Below are 15,909 nucleotides of genomic sequence, written 5' to 3'. Positions count from 1 at the left end.
AGGGTTTCAGAAATTCATTATCAGAGCATCAAGATGGTTTCTCTTCTAGTCAGCGGACTCTGCCCCCTCACCTGCCATCTGTTTTAAAGGTGTTTGTGGCCTCCCCGGGCTTTACTAACTTGGTCTAAGAAGCTGGACCTAAAGGTGAGGTGGACAGAAAAGGTTGGGGTTGACAGTTGTGGACCTAAGGAAGACTTGGTGAGATTAATAAAATGAAGAGTCAAGTGAATTTTTGAACCTCTCTTCCAGCCTTCCAAATAATCACTGACATTGAGCCTTTTTATTTTTCTTCACAGAAACATGAGTCTGGGTGCAAAGGCAGAAATTGCAACTGATAAGCTTTCTTTCCCTCTTAAAAATACGACACGAGAGCATATAGCTAAAATGATAGCCGGCAACAACACAGAAAGTTCAAGAACACCAGTGTAAGTAATTACTCCTGGTAATTAGCTTTAATAGATGGATGTATCTGATACAAAATCTCCATCTGCAAACTCACATATACCAGAAATGCAACTTTCTTCAACAACTCAAGTGACTCTCTGCTTGGAGGCCTCATTGTGTTGCATTAAGGCCGCTCTGTTTTCCTCCCCCACTACTCTGTCCACCTAGCCCTGGGAGTATTAATCTTGTCCTTGGGTAGCAAACTTTGCCCTTATCTGACCATAATCACCAAGAACCAGAGAAAGGCCCTGGGAGACCCCTCTTCTACTATTACTTCTGGCCTGGGGTCATTGAATGGATGGGAGATGAGGGGAAGGTAAGGGATAAAAGGAAATTTGGGAGGTGAGGACCTACATCTCAATATATTCTCCTGCCATATAAATTCTCCACTTCAAACAGATCTAAGCTGTGATGTCTGGATTCTAATATCTAAAACTAGCAGGAGGGGGAAAAATGCTCTTGGTGCAAAACCACTCAATGAAGTATTCCAGATGTCCACCGGCCAATGCCTAGTTCTGACCTCCAGTCTGCCTTGACCCCACTTTAAAGCACTGAATACAAGAGCCTCCATGATGCAGTCCTCAGACGTGTTCCCTAAGACAGCCTTTGTTAATCACTAAAGTTGAAGGAACTTCAAAGGCTCTCAGATCCTCCCTCATTATTTCCCCATGAGAGAATCTGCTCAGGTCACCAGCTTGTCCTAGGCAGAAAGAGGGTTAGGTCCAGGCCACCAATTCTCACCTCAAGCCTCAGTATTGTCACTAGATAGATTCATGCCATCCACTGGATTATAGATATAATTATGTATCTATATAGAGAGACCTAGATCCTAGCAAGAAAGACAGTCCCTTCCTTCAGAAAGAGTCACAGACATGGAAAATCTCTGGAGCAGTTTTCAAGCCATAAACTAGCTCATGTACAGAGTTTACATGAGTATTCTAATAGAAATAGGTAAATTTGTTTAGCTTCAGAGAATTCTAATTATAATGGAACCCATAAATTGCGATGACATCACATTGTATACATATACAAAGATTCACCATTATCTGTTTGATGTGAGGTCAAAGTAGCAACAAAAATATCAATTTTATGTGGGTAAAACAAAACTTAATTGCCCTTCCCCTCCTTTTTTTTTTTTTTTTTTTTAACATACAGGACTATAGAAAAGATCTACCCGTATTACGTGAAAGCACCTAGTGATTCGAATTCAAAACCTATAAAGCAACTTTTGTCTGGTAAGGATGAGAAGGCATTGTTTCAGAACTTTTTATTAACGCTTCTTTTGTTTAACTTCTAGTTTGCATTTTCAACCTTTCTCCAGCTGCTTTCCAGTTTTCTGTCTCTGTGAGAAGCTTATAGGAAGCATGAAACTCCGAGCTGTGTTCAGTAGCCAGAAGGAATCAGTCAGTCATCAGGAGCCATAGTCTTCATTGTTTCCATCATTATAGAACCTGATTGGCTTAAATCCATGTTTAACACCTTAGTCTATTTATTTGATTCTATTAACATCTATATCTTGGGCAGAAAATGGCCTCATGCAGTGTTAACTACGATGTTCCTCACAATAAGAATAATAAAAAAGTAGCAGGAAACCTGCGTGATTCAGCCCAAGAGTGGTGTAGTATCAATGGTAGTCTTTAGGGACTGTATGCACCCCCAACAATAGTGATGGTAGTAAGTTGATGATATGGAATTCTTAAGCATTAATTATTAAGCATTGTTTGGCTTCATCAGTTGCCTGGACCAGAACAGATATGTATGTGTGGTAAAAGTAGAAGGACAGTGTAGTATATATCCAAGTCATGTCCATTCCTTTGCCAAAATGGGTTGCTCATAGTCCCTGGGCAGTGCGCCAGGCACTAGAGATGAGGCTCTGCATGGTTTATGTTTAGCTGGAAAGATGGAGATGTAAGTAAATAGGTAGAAGATCCCATGGAGATCACCAGAAGTAGAGGCAGGATAGAGGTTCAGAAGATGAGCATGGGTGGGCCCCCACATCTCTAATGTGTTTCTTTCTCATCAGTCAATAATACATTTGTCTTAACACAGTAATTGTGAAATATATTGAGAACTTTGGTATTTCCCTTTCAGTCCAAATAGTTCTAGAAATGCTTAGTCCAAGAACACAGATTGCTCAACAGTCATTTCCCCCCTGAAATGATTCTGTCCCTCAGTGGGCCCTTCACAGCTGCTGCATCTCAGCAGATGATCCCACAAGCCTGCTAGGGCCCTTCTTCAGCTGCCTTCCTCTCCCTGGCAGTGGGTCTCAAATTTTCAACAGCCCCCGCACTTTTGTTCAGCTTCAGGAAGATGAGGCCCCTCCCTCCAATGTCAGTCTAGCCCTGTACCCAGATCCCAGTCCCTCCCTACCATTTTCTCCACCCCTATCCACATGTTCTGTTCTCCCAGAACACAGACTTGTTGGCTGTGAGTGATTTGAGGTCCAGCCTATGAAGTCCCTCTTCCCCACCCCACACGGTCTTGGTGTTCTCAGGTCCTGCTGATACAACAGCTTCTCTGATGAGGTTTACTGAATTCTCTCTGATCTTTACCATAAGGCCTATTTAGCATAGGTTGGTAGTTATCACCAGTTTACAAAGGAGGAACCAAGGCCCAGGGTGTGAATCGCTCAGAAGAGATTATACAACCAGTATGTGGACAAACTAGACCCAAACCTGGGCCAGATGCCCCCACTCAAAACTCTCTAGACTTCAGAACCAAGGTTCTTTTTGTTCCTGAGTATTATGAGTGGTTCACATTCTTCTTGAGGAAGGGTTTCTTTATCTTTATGAGTCTCCTGCCTGACTTTCCATCCATCCATCCATCCACCCATCCATCCACCCACCCATCCATCCATCCATCCATCCATCCAATAGACTTACACTGCCAAGCACTGTCCTAGATTCCTTTGATCTAGGAATTTAGCAGGAAATAATGCAGACACAGCCCCCACCCTCACAGAGTGTATAGTCCACCACCGTGATTCTCAGTGGAGGCCATATTATCATTGGCCGTGGTGGTGTTTTCTTAGAAAGACCTACACAGAGAACTACAAGCTTTTTGTTGGCCCTTTTACTGTTATTTTATATTCACCCTAGGCTCCAACAAAAGCAATTGTTAACCACACATCATGGGTGTTCAGAACTTTACTGAGCTTCATCAATCCTTCCGGAAATAACCTCCTCCCCCCTTCCATCTCCACTTTACTGATGTTCTCAGCAAAATTCAACTCAGAAGTCATTTCACCTGGGAAGACCTCATGGATCCTACCAGTTATAATTGATCTCTCCTTGTTAGCACAGATCCAACAGTGGTTGCCACATGCCCATAAGTTGTGCTTGTGTACGTGACCTGTTCCCGTTGAGATATGGAATCATGCTGTATTCAACCCTGTAACTACTGACCACCTACAGAGGGCCTTCCTCCTAGAAGATACTCAATAAATGCTAGTAATATGATTGAATTAGTCAAGTCAATAAAAAGTCAATGATTTGGGTTTTTAAACATCTAAGTAGTTGCTTGGGATTATTAGCAAAGAAAGATACTCAGGTATCTTCCCTCTCTCCCTGTGATGTGGCTTCCGTGCTCACTTAGCAACAGTGAGTAACCTCTTTAGTGACAAGAAGAAACCTTATGTACACCTGTGGCCCACTTTTCTTTCTCCACTCACATTGCTAACATGTCCCTGTGTCTTACTTATCCTGGCCCTATACACTGTGGATAGTAGTAACCAGGTTCTGCCATCTGAGAATTGTTTACATGCATTAAATCTCAATACTCTTAAGCTAACTCATTTTTCCTCTTCTTCCAGAAAATAATTTCATGAATATCACCATCATTTTGTCCAGAGACAATACAACTAAATCTAACAGTGAGTGGTGGGTTCTCAACCTGACTGGAAATAGAATATACAATCAGCATGCTCAGGCCTTGGAACTGGTGGTCTTCAATGACAAAGTCAGCCCACCCAGTCTGGGGTTCCTGGCTGGCTATGGGTAAGGACTCATTTCACAGTTAGCAGTTATAAGAGTCTACTTCTATATCCTATAAAGTTGATGGGAAGCTTTGTATCACCCTAAAATTCTTGAACTTAACAGCTACAATGTTAAAATTCATAGATCATTGGCCCTTCACTTTAAAAAATGAAGAACCAGAGTCCCAAAGAAGTCAAAATGCCTGGTGTGAAAAACACCATGAAGGACAGGACTAGAAGTCATATTTCCAGTTTCTTGACTCTACCTCTTCCTGTCATGTTTGATGTAACCCAGTGTTTAAACTTAGAAATTGGTGTACGCTTATCTGTCTTCTGTGTAGATTGCCCTCTGACCTTAGCAGATAAAGGCTGTCAAGCATCACAATTTTGGACATGGTCCAATGTCCAAAATGATCTGGGGCTATCATCTCACCATGTTCTGATGTTTAAATTCTAGGACACATACATCCTCTACAAGACATCAAAGTCTGTTAAGAAATCAATGTCTATGCAGAATTATAGTATAAAAATAAAGAGCTAAGTGCAGAAAAGTATATGTAGTACAATTGCATATCTATCAAATATATTATGTGGTTTCTTTGTATAATATTTGCAGTAAAACCACCTGAAGTTCATACGTGAAACTATTAACACTGCTTGTTTCTAGAATTGAGATTTGTTTTGAAACTTTCATTTTTCACGTCTTACAGCTCTGTAATATAAAGTGTGTTTAAACAAAGAACATAATTACCTTTTAATAAGCGGAGAAAATGCTTTCACCAAAGAGAAAAACTTTAGAGAAATTTTGTGTTTTTTTTTTTTTTTTATTTTAGATGTGTTCTAGTAACTGTATTTAGCTGGTAGGTACAATTTCTACTTACTTTTTTTTTTTCCAGTATCATGGGATTATATGCTTCAGTTGTCCTTGTGATTGGGAAGTTTGTCCGTGAATTCTTCAGTGGGATTTCTCACTCCATCATGTTTGAAGAGCTTCCAAATGTGGATCGAATTCTGAAGTTGTGCACAGATATTTTTTTAGTTCGAGAGACAGGCGAACTGGAACTCGAGGAAGATCTCTATGCCAAATTAATATTCCTGTACCGCTCACCAGAAACCATGATCAAATGGACTAGAGAAAAAACAAATTGATGCTTTAAGACACAGACTGCAAATCAAGTTAATATTTGAATTTTTAAAAAAAGCACAATATTCTCATAAGAGCTAAGCATTTCTAGTTGGATGGAAATGATTTCTCTTCTGACAGGTGGTCAAAAGGAGCTGACTTCCTTTTGCAGTCTAAGCTACCTTGCAGATGAAGGCGCTGTTGGAAATGTTATTTGTAATTTCATTTCTCCAAAATCAGGGCTATTTGTTTTATGATTTAGTCAACAGTGTCTTGCATTCTGATTGACTATGTGAAGGAATCATTTATGGGTCTCCTCCCTTAGAGAAACAGGAGAGAAGAAGAGGGAAGAAGGAAAGTTGCCCATGTTTTTCTGCGCGGGGCCCACACACTTCCTGAAGAGATGCCAGAATTCAATACACTGTGTCCTGTAGCCAACGGGGAAGCTGCTGTCAGGAGAACAGATGGGCCTCAGCACGCCCCAAAAATATGCAACAGCAAGAGGAGCCTGAAACTCCTGAAGAGATTTCCGGGGGGAAACGAGAGAGGGAGCCAAAGACCCAAGAAGATACCAGTGGAAGAACAAGCCTCATTCTAAGCAAAAAGTTAACATTAGTGACACTCTTACTGCCTTATCTTAACTGAAGACTAGTAAAAATAATCTTTCCATTAAACACCAGTGACTTCTCAGGAAAAAAGAAAAAAAAGCAGCAAAACAAAAATGTGGACACCGGTTTTGTTGAGGCCCAGCTAGTGACTCACTTCAGTGGTGGTGGCTGTTATGCTTCAGAGTTCTGCTCCTCATCAGACACAGGCTCCAGGTAGAAGGATAAAAATGGCACCCAGCTGGGTGTGGAATACTCTGACTCTGTAACTCTTTACTAACTGAGGCCATGAACGCTCTTCTACCTTTTCCCCCATCCCTCAACATGCTTTTTCCCATTTCGATGATTTAAGGCAATGGTTTTTTCCAGTATGTGACATTTTCCTTCCTGTTTTTCAGGTATATCAAAGAGTTTACATATTCCAATTCACATTTTTACATCTGAGACGGGTTTTTTAAGTTCATAATTATGAAAGAAATATGTATATTGAGCTTGGGGAAATTAAAAAAACGGCCTTTTCTTAAATTATTATTATTGGTAATACAACCTCTTCATTAAATAACAATGTAGCATGAAAATTTATGATTGAAATGTAGTTTTCATTCCATATTAAAATGCAGTTTCTGAGAAATCATTGAATGGACTAGAGTATGTCAAAAAAATGATCCTGTGTAGTTTGGGTTCAGGACTGACTTAAAATAAAGCACATCTTGCAAAGCGATTTCAAGAATAGTCTTCATTCTGCCTCTTTTGCATGAAGTAGGAAAAAACTATTATTTTCAATACTATGTACAAGGAGTTAAAAAAAATCAACTGAGAGAAGAATCCACTTCTTGTTGGTTTTATTATTTTGTCTTTCTCATGAGAGTAATGGTATTATAATATAAGCAGGAAACAACTGGTAACAAATTAATTTCCAAAGAGGAAACCATTAAGTGAATATGGAGCTTTAAAAATAATAGAGTTCAGACAGTGTTCAGTATCTTCTGGAGAATTAGTGTGTATTTGTTCTTCAAACATGAAAGCCAGCGTACATACCACCCTGTGGAAATCAGCTCCTTCAGTCATTGTGGCAATACACTCAGACCATTGAGGGGAACTCTGTGGACCACACTCTGATTTCCCAGCAACAGGAAGAATCATTGCACATATTTCTGGTTGTGAATTCTTTCTTTGAAAAATGTCAGCTCCAGGGAATTTCCAGAGAGCAAGTTATGACACATTTAGGAAAGAGGAGAAGTAGGAAATCTTCCTGAGAAGAAAGTGGAAAGTCAAAGTATACCAGAATGGTAATGTTCCTCAAGAGAGCAATTTCCAGGGTTCAAGAATGAGCTTCCTATGTGTCAGAGAGAGAAATATAGAAGGAAATATAAAAGAAATAATGAAATGTAGAAGGGAAGCGCTTCCTCCGGGGAGGCATGTGTAGAGTGGAAATGGCAGATAACGAGGAGGTCCGCCAGGCCTGGCCAGGCCACCATTGGGCAGGGAACCCCCCGGGGCCAGCAGGTCACTTCCCCTATCAGCCCCACATACCTAACAGCATGAGGGGATTGTCGTACTGTAACCAGCCACACTCCAAGCACTGCCCCAGTGGACCCTCCTTGTGAAAGTGGCCTGCCACCTTAAATTGGATTCTCTGGAAATAGCCTCTGAAAGGAACAGTCTGGACCAAGGACATTTGAGGTGGTGTTCCGGGGAGGTACACTGGTCAACAAGGAAGATAGGATCAAGCAAAGGGACATGCTGCCTTATCACGCAGCTGCAACATCACCCCACCCTTCAGGGCACTTGAGACCTGGAGTGGTTCTGCCTTGTCCCGGGCAAGGACGTGGCATCTAGATCCTGGCACCGGCAAGTCGTCACCACAGCCACTTGCTGTGCAGGTTTCACCTTTGATGAGGCGGGAGCCTACTCCCTTTAAGGAGGGGCACAGCCTTGACCCATGGGCACTGGCATGTGGGCGTGCAGAGGGCATTCGTGGAGATTTCAGTATCCATCACTGTCTATCCTTGGGCCACTCAGACCCAGTGGCTTCTTATAAGAAGATTGTGAGGTCTTATCTCCTTAAGAGGGAAGAGTAAGACACAGGAGATCCGACTCCTGCTGCCGCAGCTGGTTTTGAAGCCAGACATAACACTCAGCATCCATCCTGCACCACCTGTTCTAGGTTCCCCTCACCCTCATCCCGCCCCTGTCCCGATGAGGCAGGGAGCCTGGCAGGGTGAGCCAGACCCTCGGCCCTTGACGCCCAGCATCCTCATTACCAGCCCTGCTCTGGTCACAGCTGCTGCATTTACCTCTTTTACTGTTCAGTCTGGTCCCCCAGGGACCCCTGAGCACCAGCATATTCCTCCCTCCCCCACTGTATAGCAACAGCCTCCCTCTCTCTGATGGCCTGGGTCAGTTACCCTGTCTGTAAGGTGACCCTGTGCATAAGGTGACCCCATCTATAATGTGACTCTATCCATAAGGTGACCCTGTCCCTCACCAGAACTGTCTTATTATCCTTCTAGATTAATTATCCTTTCTAAAGTAGTTATTTTCCTTTTTCACTAGCTTTCAAATCCTGATTTCTATTGTTCTTTAGTATCTTATATTAATTTCTAATTTATTTTAGTCTATTTCAAATATGGGGTTATAGCTGTCACCCGTGTTGTTGTGGGCATGTCTTTCTGGTCAACTTTTATTGTCTCTAAGGACCTGATTCTGCTCCTTATTCTTTTTTAGTGATCCGACTTTGGTACTGCATTTAAGCAGCCCATTTCTGTGGCTCCTTTGAGTGTGACATTAGGTTTCCTAGCTTTGAGGTCAGGGGATGGCTTCTCTGCCTCTGCGATTCTGGAGCCCCCTCCCACAGTCTTTGAGTGTCCACAAACGCACCTTCCTTTCTGAGGCCCCAGCTCTGCTCACCTCTACGTGAGGCCCACCCACCTCTGCATGGCTCTCTTCCCATTGACACCTGTTCTGCCCCCTCTATTCCCAGCAGTGTCCCGATGACGTGAAGCCTGGTCCTGGGAGGCAATTTCTATCTGTTAGTTTTGTTGTTTTTGTTGTTTTGAGAAAGAGAGAGAGGGGCAGACAGAGAATCACAGTATTCAACAAGAAAGAATACATTTAATTTCATAGTTAGGGATAACAGCCTCACATTTCATTGGCCTGCTTAAATGAATTACTTGACATAAGGGTGCTTTCAGACAGTCAGTGTGCACAAGTGATTGGTTCTTGGAAGCCGACATTGCTTCGAGTAAGAACTATTTTTTTAAAAAAATGAGCTATGTTTCATTAGAGCATCGTTTTCAGTCCTAAATATCTGTGGTTATGTTCACACATATTTTCACTTATTGAATTGGCCTATCCATCTATCCTACTAGTATTTTCAAGGAGTGGTTGGTAATCTTCCCTATTGTTTATTTGCTTTCTACTGTAAAAATTTCTCTCCTGCCTCTGATATTCCTTCTTTTCCTCTTTTGTGTTACCCTTTATTCTTTTCCTAACTTGATGGGTTGGATACAGAGATTCTTAATTTCCTTCTGGAATGTGGCTATGTGAAGCAATATACAGGGTGTCCCAAATCAGAAGTGGAGACGCTCCAAGCTTATAGACGTCATCATGTAAAGGTTTCATCACTTAAATAGTGGATGCTTATTCAGTTTTGTGAATTTTGAATATTTCGTTTTAGCTTTTATCTCATGTGTGCAACAAGGTGGCCTCTCCCAGACCAGCAGCTCCAGAGAAGAGGCCCCAGCGCTGCTCACTCTCACTTACCACCGTCACATGTGTGGGTGGTGAGTCCGGGCTGCCCAGTAGATTCGTTCCTTCAGTTGCTCCTGCTCAGAGTTTGCAAATTTGAAGACTGACTAGGACCGCCAGCCCTACACAGTGGTAATTTGAATGCACTAAGATAGTAATACCTTTTTTTAAGTTTATTTATTTATTTTCAAGAAAGAGTGAGAGTTCAGGCAGGAGAGGGGCAGAGAGAGGGAGAGGCAGAGGGGGAGAGAGAGAGAGAGAGAGTGAGAATCCCAAGCAATCTCCACAATGTCAGCACACAGAGCCCGACATGATGCTCAAACCCAAGAACCGTGGGATCATGACCGGCACCGAAATCGAGACAGTCGCTTAACCAACTGAGCCACCCAGGCACTCTGAAGATAGTAGTATCTTAAAATGTTAAATAATTCTCCTTTAAAGTGTTGCCTTTTACGGGGCGCCTGGGTGGGTTAGTCGGTTAAGCGTCCGACTTTCGCTTAGGTCATGATCTCGCGGTTCGTGGGTTCGAGCCCCACGTCGGGCTCTGTGCTGACTGCCAGCTCAGAGCCTGGAGCGTGTTTCAGTCTGTGACTCCTTCTCTCTCGGACCCTCCCCTGCTCACGCTGTCTCTCTCTCTCTCCTAGAAATAAAATAATTTAAAAAAAAAAACATTAAAGTGTTGCCTTTTCCAAGACTGCAGTATTCATACTTCTAAACCCATTAAAGTTTAAATCTGTGTGAGATTTGGGACCCCTTCTGTTTTCTTCTAGGGAAGACTAAGTTCTGTACCAGAGACTTTCATGGGTGGATTTCTGTTTGATGGCATTCCAGAAGAAAGCTGTGTATCAATAACACAAGTGGGACCAGAGATAGTGAGGAAAGGGGAGGAAAGTGCTGAAGGTCCTGGGGGGAAGGTATGGAGATATGGGAACTTCTGAAATTGTCCCAGGACTCTGGGACCAGCCGCTGACTTGATTTCAAGTGTTCAGGGCAAGCCAGTAAAAATTCCTAGCCTCTTCCACCCAGACCCTACTCCATCCCAGTGACCCTGAAAAAAATGGCTGGAGACAGGTGTGGGAGCCACTAGTATAATAATAATAATAATAATAATAATAATAATAATAATATAACAATAATAATAATAATACTGATGGGAAGGAGAAGGAGAACGAGAAGAAGAAGGAGCCTATTGGTACTGGCTCTGATTATTATGTGCCAAACTCTGTGCTAAAAGCATCAGGGACACTTGGGTGGCTCAGTTGGTTAGGCTTCCAACTTCAGCTCAGGTTGTGATCTCACTGTCCATGAGTTCAAGCCCCATGTTGGGCTCTACACGGAGAGCTCAGAGCCTGGGGGCTGCTTCAGATTCTTTGTCTCCCACTCTCTCTCTGCCCCTTCCCCACTCATGCTCTGTCTCTCTCAAAAATAAAAACACTAAAAAAAAAAAAAAAGCATGAGGAATCAGAGACATTAAGAAGCTAAGATACTTGCCTGCAGCCTAGGTGGAACCGGGACTTGATTCCTTTCCCCTGGGACTCTCAGCGGTCCTGTCTGACTCCCAGCCTTCCTGCTAGAACCCCGCCTGTTTTGCCTGAGCCCCCACCTGCTGCCTAGACTCCAGCAGCCTGTCAGAAGCCCAGCCTTTTGCTAGAACTCTAGCCTCGTACAGGAACCTCCACCTCCTGCTGGAACCCCAGCCTCCCACTAAAAGCCCAGCCTCTTGCTGGCACAACTCTCCACTGATGTCTCCTGGTCCTCAGCCTCTGTTCCTGCCTGACCTAGCCTTGGTCAACTCCTCCCATTATGCTCCCAAGGTGAGCACTCCCATTTATCAGCCCTCAGTGGGCCCCTAGGTCCCCAAAGACCTTTTTGGTATATTTGGTGTCAGGTTAGGTGCAACTAAACAATTTTTCCTCAATCCCATCTGTGTGGCCCCACAATATTTCTTTCCCAGGCTACCAAGTTTGGGACTGGGTGGGACAGAGAATGCACAGTGAGATGCACCCTTTTCAACAAGGAAGTGTCACTGAACTTCTCATGTAAGGTGACTCCCACTGAACCCGGGTGGGTGGACACACCCAGGCCAAACATGGGTAATTGGTGAAGTTTTAGGATATCTCCGGTTTCTTTTTCAACCTAGGAATCTGATTTTTGTGCTTGATGGCCCAGTCTTTCTTTATTCTTTGATAGTAATAAATTCGCCCATTGGACAGCCCATCGTGGGGAGAGGGAACTGCTAACTGGAGAATAGAATTAGTCTACCTGCCATGGCCCCTGAGGTGTGGTAGGGACAGTCATTTGATTGGGTGATAGACTTCCTGGACATGCTAATTTTTTCAGCCCCCCAAACCTACCACTTCCATCTACTGTGCTTTTAGACCTAAGCTCTTCTTTTGCAAAAAAAAAAACAAAAAAAAACCCTTAAATCTTGTACAGTTATAGTGTAGCAGCAGACTAGTAGTCTCCAATCTAGTAACTAGAACCCCATGAGTTCCCACAGGTTATGTGCTCTTAAATTGGTCCTACCAAAGGGTAGAAACATATAAGATCATTGAGTGTAGTTTACATAGAAATGTAAATACTGGGGCACCTGGGTGGCCCAGTCAATTGTTGAGCACCAGACTCTTGATTTCAGCTTGGATAATGATCCCAGTGTCATGGGATTGAGCCTTGAATCACACTCCATGCTGAGTGTGGAGCCAGCTTGAGATTCTCTCTCTCTCTCTCTCTCTCTCTCTCTCCCTCTGTCCCTAGTCTCTGCCTGCTCTTCTCTCTCTCTCTCTCAAAAGAAAAAAAAAAAAAAAGAAAGACTCAAGGTGTTCAGGCCTTACATCCTTATATTTGAGTTGACAATCCCTGAGGAGATTGCAAACCTTGGCATTTGCTTTTTTTTTAATAGAGAGAGGGAGAAAGCAGGGGAAAGGGACAGAAGGAGAGACCGAGAATCTCAAGCAGGCTCCATGTCCAGCACAGAGCCCAACTTGGGGCTTGATCCCATGACTCTGGGATCATGACCTCATCCAAAATCAAGAGTTGGTTGCTCAACAGACTGAGCCACCTAGGCACCCTACTTTGAGTCTTAAATGCTCAAAGGATCATTCTGATTTTTAAATAAGTTTAAAATTACTGGCTTTGGAGAACCCTGCCTCCATGGAGGTTACATTCTAATGGAGAAAAAAGAAAAAGCAAGTAACACATGTTGAGAATTTAGGGGGGCCCAATTAAGACCCCTGTTTGGCCTTCTTGGGCTCTGAAACCAGTTCTGAGGCAAGAGGAAAGGGAGGGACAATGGAGAGACTAAGATGCCATCTGTCCCCTTCACAAAAACTAACTCAGAATGGATCACAGACCTAAATATAAAACACAAAACTATAAAACTCCTAGAAGAAAACATAAGATAAAAGCTACATGAGCATTGGTGATAGTAATGACTTCTTAGATATAATACCAAAGGCATAATCCATGGAAGAAATCATTGATAAGCTGGATTTCATTGAAGTTGAAAACTGCTCTTTGAAAGACACTGCCAAGAGAATTAGAAGACAAGCCACAGACAGGGAAAAAATCTGCAAAAAAAAAAAAAAAATCTCATAAAAGAGTGTTTCCAAAATATATGAAGAACAGTAAGAAAATAAACAACCTGGAGCATCTGGGTGGTTCAATTGGTTAAGCATCTGACTTGGTTTCAGCTCAGTTCATGATCTCACTGTTCATGAGTTCAAGCCCCATATCAGGTTCTTTATTGACAGTATAGATGCTGCTTGGGATTCTCTACCTCCCCCTTCTTTTTCTATTCCTCCCCTGCTTGTGCTCTCTCTCTCAAAATAAATGAATAAATTTTTAAAAAAGAAAAGAAACAACTTGATTAAATAATGGGCTACAAACCTTAACAGATACTTTACCAAAGATCTACAGATGGCAACTAAGCATATGAAAAGATATCAGCCTCATGATATACCATTAGGGAAATGCAAATTAGAAAAACAGTGAGACACTACTACACACCTACTAAAATGGCCAAAATGAAGAACACTGACACCACCAAATGCTGGTGATAATGTGGAGCAACTATAACTCTCATTCATTGCTGGTGGGAATGCAAAATGGCAAGATCGTTTGGGAATTTCTTACAAAAATTAAACATACACCTACCATGTGATTCAACAATCACACTCCTTGGTATTTACCCAGAGGAGATGAAAACTTACGTATGCACAAAAACCTGCACATAGTAGCTTTAGCATAATTGCCAAAACTTGGAAGCAACTGTGATGTCCTTCAGTGGGTGATAGGTAAATAAAGTGTGGTATATCCATATCCAGATGACTGAATATTATTCAGCACTGAAAAAAGAGAAAAAAGGAAATCTATTAAACCATGAAAAAAAAACACGGAGGAAACTTAAATGAATATTAAGTGAAAGCAGTCTTAAAAGACTAAATACTGTATGATTCCAACTATATGACTTTCTGGAAAAATCAAAATTATGGAGATAATAAAGAGATCGGTGTTGCCTGGGGTGAGCTGAGGGAAGGGTATAATGGGGAGAAATTAACAGGCAGAGAGTAGAGGATTTTTAGGGTAGAGAAAACACTGTCTATGATACTATAATGATGGCGACAAATCATTATACATTGGCTGAGTAATATTGCATTGTATACCACATACTCTTTTTCCATCCGTCTGTGGATGGACACTTGGACTTCTCCCATGTTTTGGCTATTATAAATGATGCTGCAGTAAACATAACATTTTCAAATTAGTGTTTTCATTTTCTGTGAGTCAATATCCAGTGCTGGATCATATGGTATTATTGTTTTTAATTTTTTTTGAAGAACCTCCATACTGTTTTCCACAGGGGCCACATCAATTTACAGTCCCATCAACAGTGCATAGGGGTTCCCATTTCTCTACACCCTCACCAACGCTTGTTGTTCCTCGTCCTTTTGATTCTAGCCATCCTCACAGGGGTGAGGTGACATCTCATGGGTTTGATTTGCATTTCCTTGATGATGAGTGATTTTGAACATCTTTTCATTTGTCTGTTGGCTATCTGTAGGTTTTCTTTAGAAAAATGTCTATTCAGGTGTTCTGATCATTTTTTTTTTACAAATAGTTTATTGTCAAATTAGTTTCTACATAACAGTGCTCATCCCCAAAGTGCCCTCCTCCATGCCCCTTCCCCCCTCCCCCCCACATCCATCATAGACCAATGGAACAGAATTGAGAACTCAGAAGTGGACCCAAAAGTATACAGCCAACTGATCTTTGACAAAGCAGGAAAGAATATCCAATGGAAAAAAGACAGCCTTTTTAACAGATGGTGTTGGGAGAACTGGACAGCAACATGCAGAAGAATGAAACTAGATCATTTTCTCACACCATGCACAAAAATAAACTCAAAATGGATAAAGGACCTGAACGTGAGACAGGAAACTATCAACACCCTAAAGGAGAAAGGAGGAAACAACCTCCTTGACCTCCACCGCAGCAACTTCTTACTTGACACATCCCCAAAAGCAAGGGAATCAAGAGCAAAAATAAACTGTTGGGACCTCATCAAGATTAAAAGCTTCTGCACAGCCAAGGAAACCACCCAGAAAATTAATAGGCAACCAACGGAATGGGAAAAGATAGTTGCAAATGACATATCAGATAAAGGGTTAATATCCAGAATCTATAAGGAACTCACCAAACTCCACGCCTGAAAAACAAACAACCCAGTGAAGAAATGGGCAGAAGACATGAACAGACACTTCTCCAAAGAGGACATCCAGATGGCCAACAGACACATGAAACGATGCTCAGCATCCCTCCTCATCAGGGAAATACAAATCAAAACCACACTGAGATACCACCTCACGCCAGTCAGAGTGGCTAAAATGACACTAAATGACAGTCAGAGTGGCTAAAATGACAGACAAGACAAGCCATCACCTAACAGGGACAGAACTGCTTCTTCAGATCCCCAATGCACCCAAGATATAAAGTTACCCTTTTACTTATGGTAAGTA

The 15,909-nt window shown here is 42.2% G+C and overlaps 1 protein-coding gene across 2 annotated transcripts in view; it reads left to right on the top strand.

Annotated features, from left to right (window-relative positions):
* Window positions 1-6,854, top strand: part of PIEZO2 (piezo type mechanosensitive ion channel component 2) — a 449,780-nt gene extending 442,926 nt beyond the window's left edge. For both annotated transcript variants that reach the window (XM_039220835.1, XM_039220834.1), the window contains 4 exons: window positions 297-425; window positions 1,600-1,679; window positions 4,256-4,439; window positions 5,314-6,854. In XM_039220835.1, the coding sequence (XP_039076766.1) occupies window positions 297-425; window positions 1,600-1,679; window positions 4,256-4,439; window positions 5,314-5,566 (646 nt within the window). In that variant the 3' untranslated portion in view covers window positions 5,567-6,854. The remainder of the gene's footprint in view (window positions 1-296; window positions 426-1,599; window positions 1,680-4,255; window positions 4,440-5,313) is intronic.
* Window positions 6,855-15,909: the final 9,055 nt, after the last annotated feature.

Source organism: Hyaena hyaena, unplaced genomic scaffold (genome assembly GCF_003009895.1).
Source record: "Hyaena hyaena isolate Hyena2069 unplaced genomic scaffold, ASM300989v1 scaffold_910, whole genome shotgun sequence".
NCBI classification, from domain to species: Eukaryota; Metazoa; Chordata; class Mammalia; order Carnivora; family Hyaenidae; genus Hyaena; species Hyaena hyaena.
This window is presented reverse-complemented; position numbering and strand designations above follow the sequence as displayed.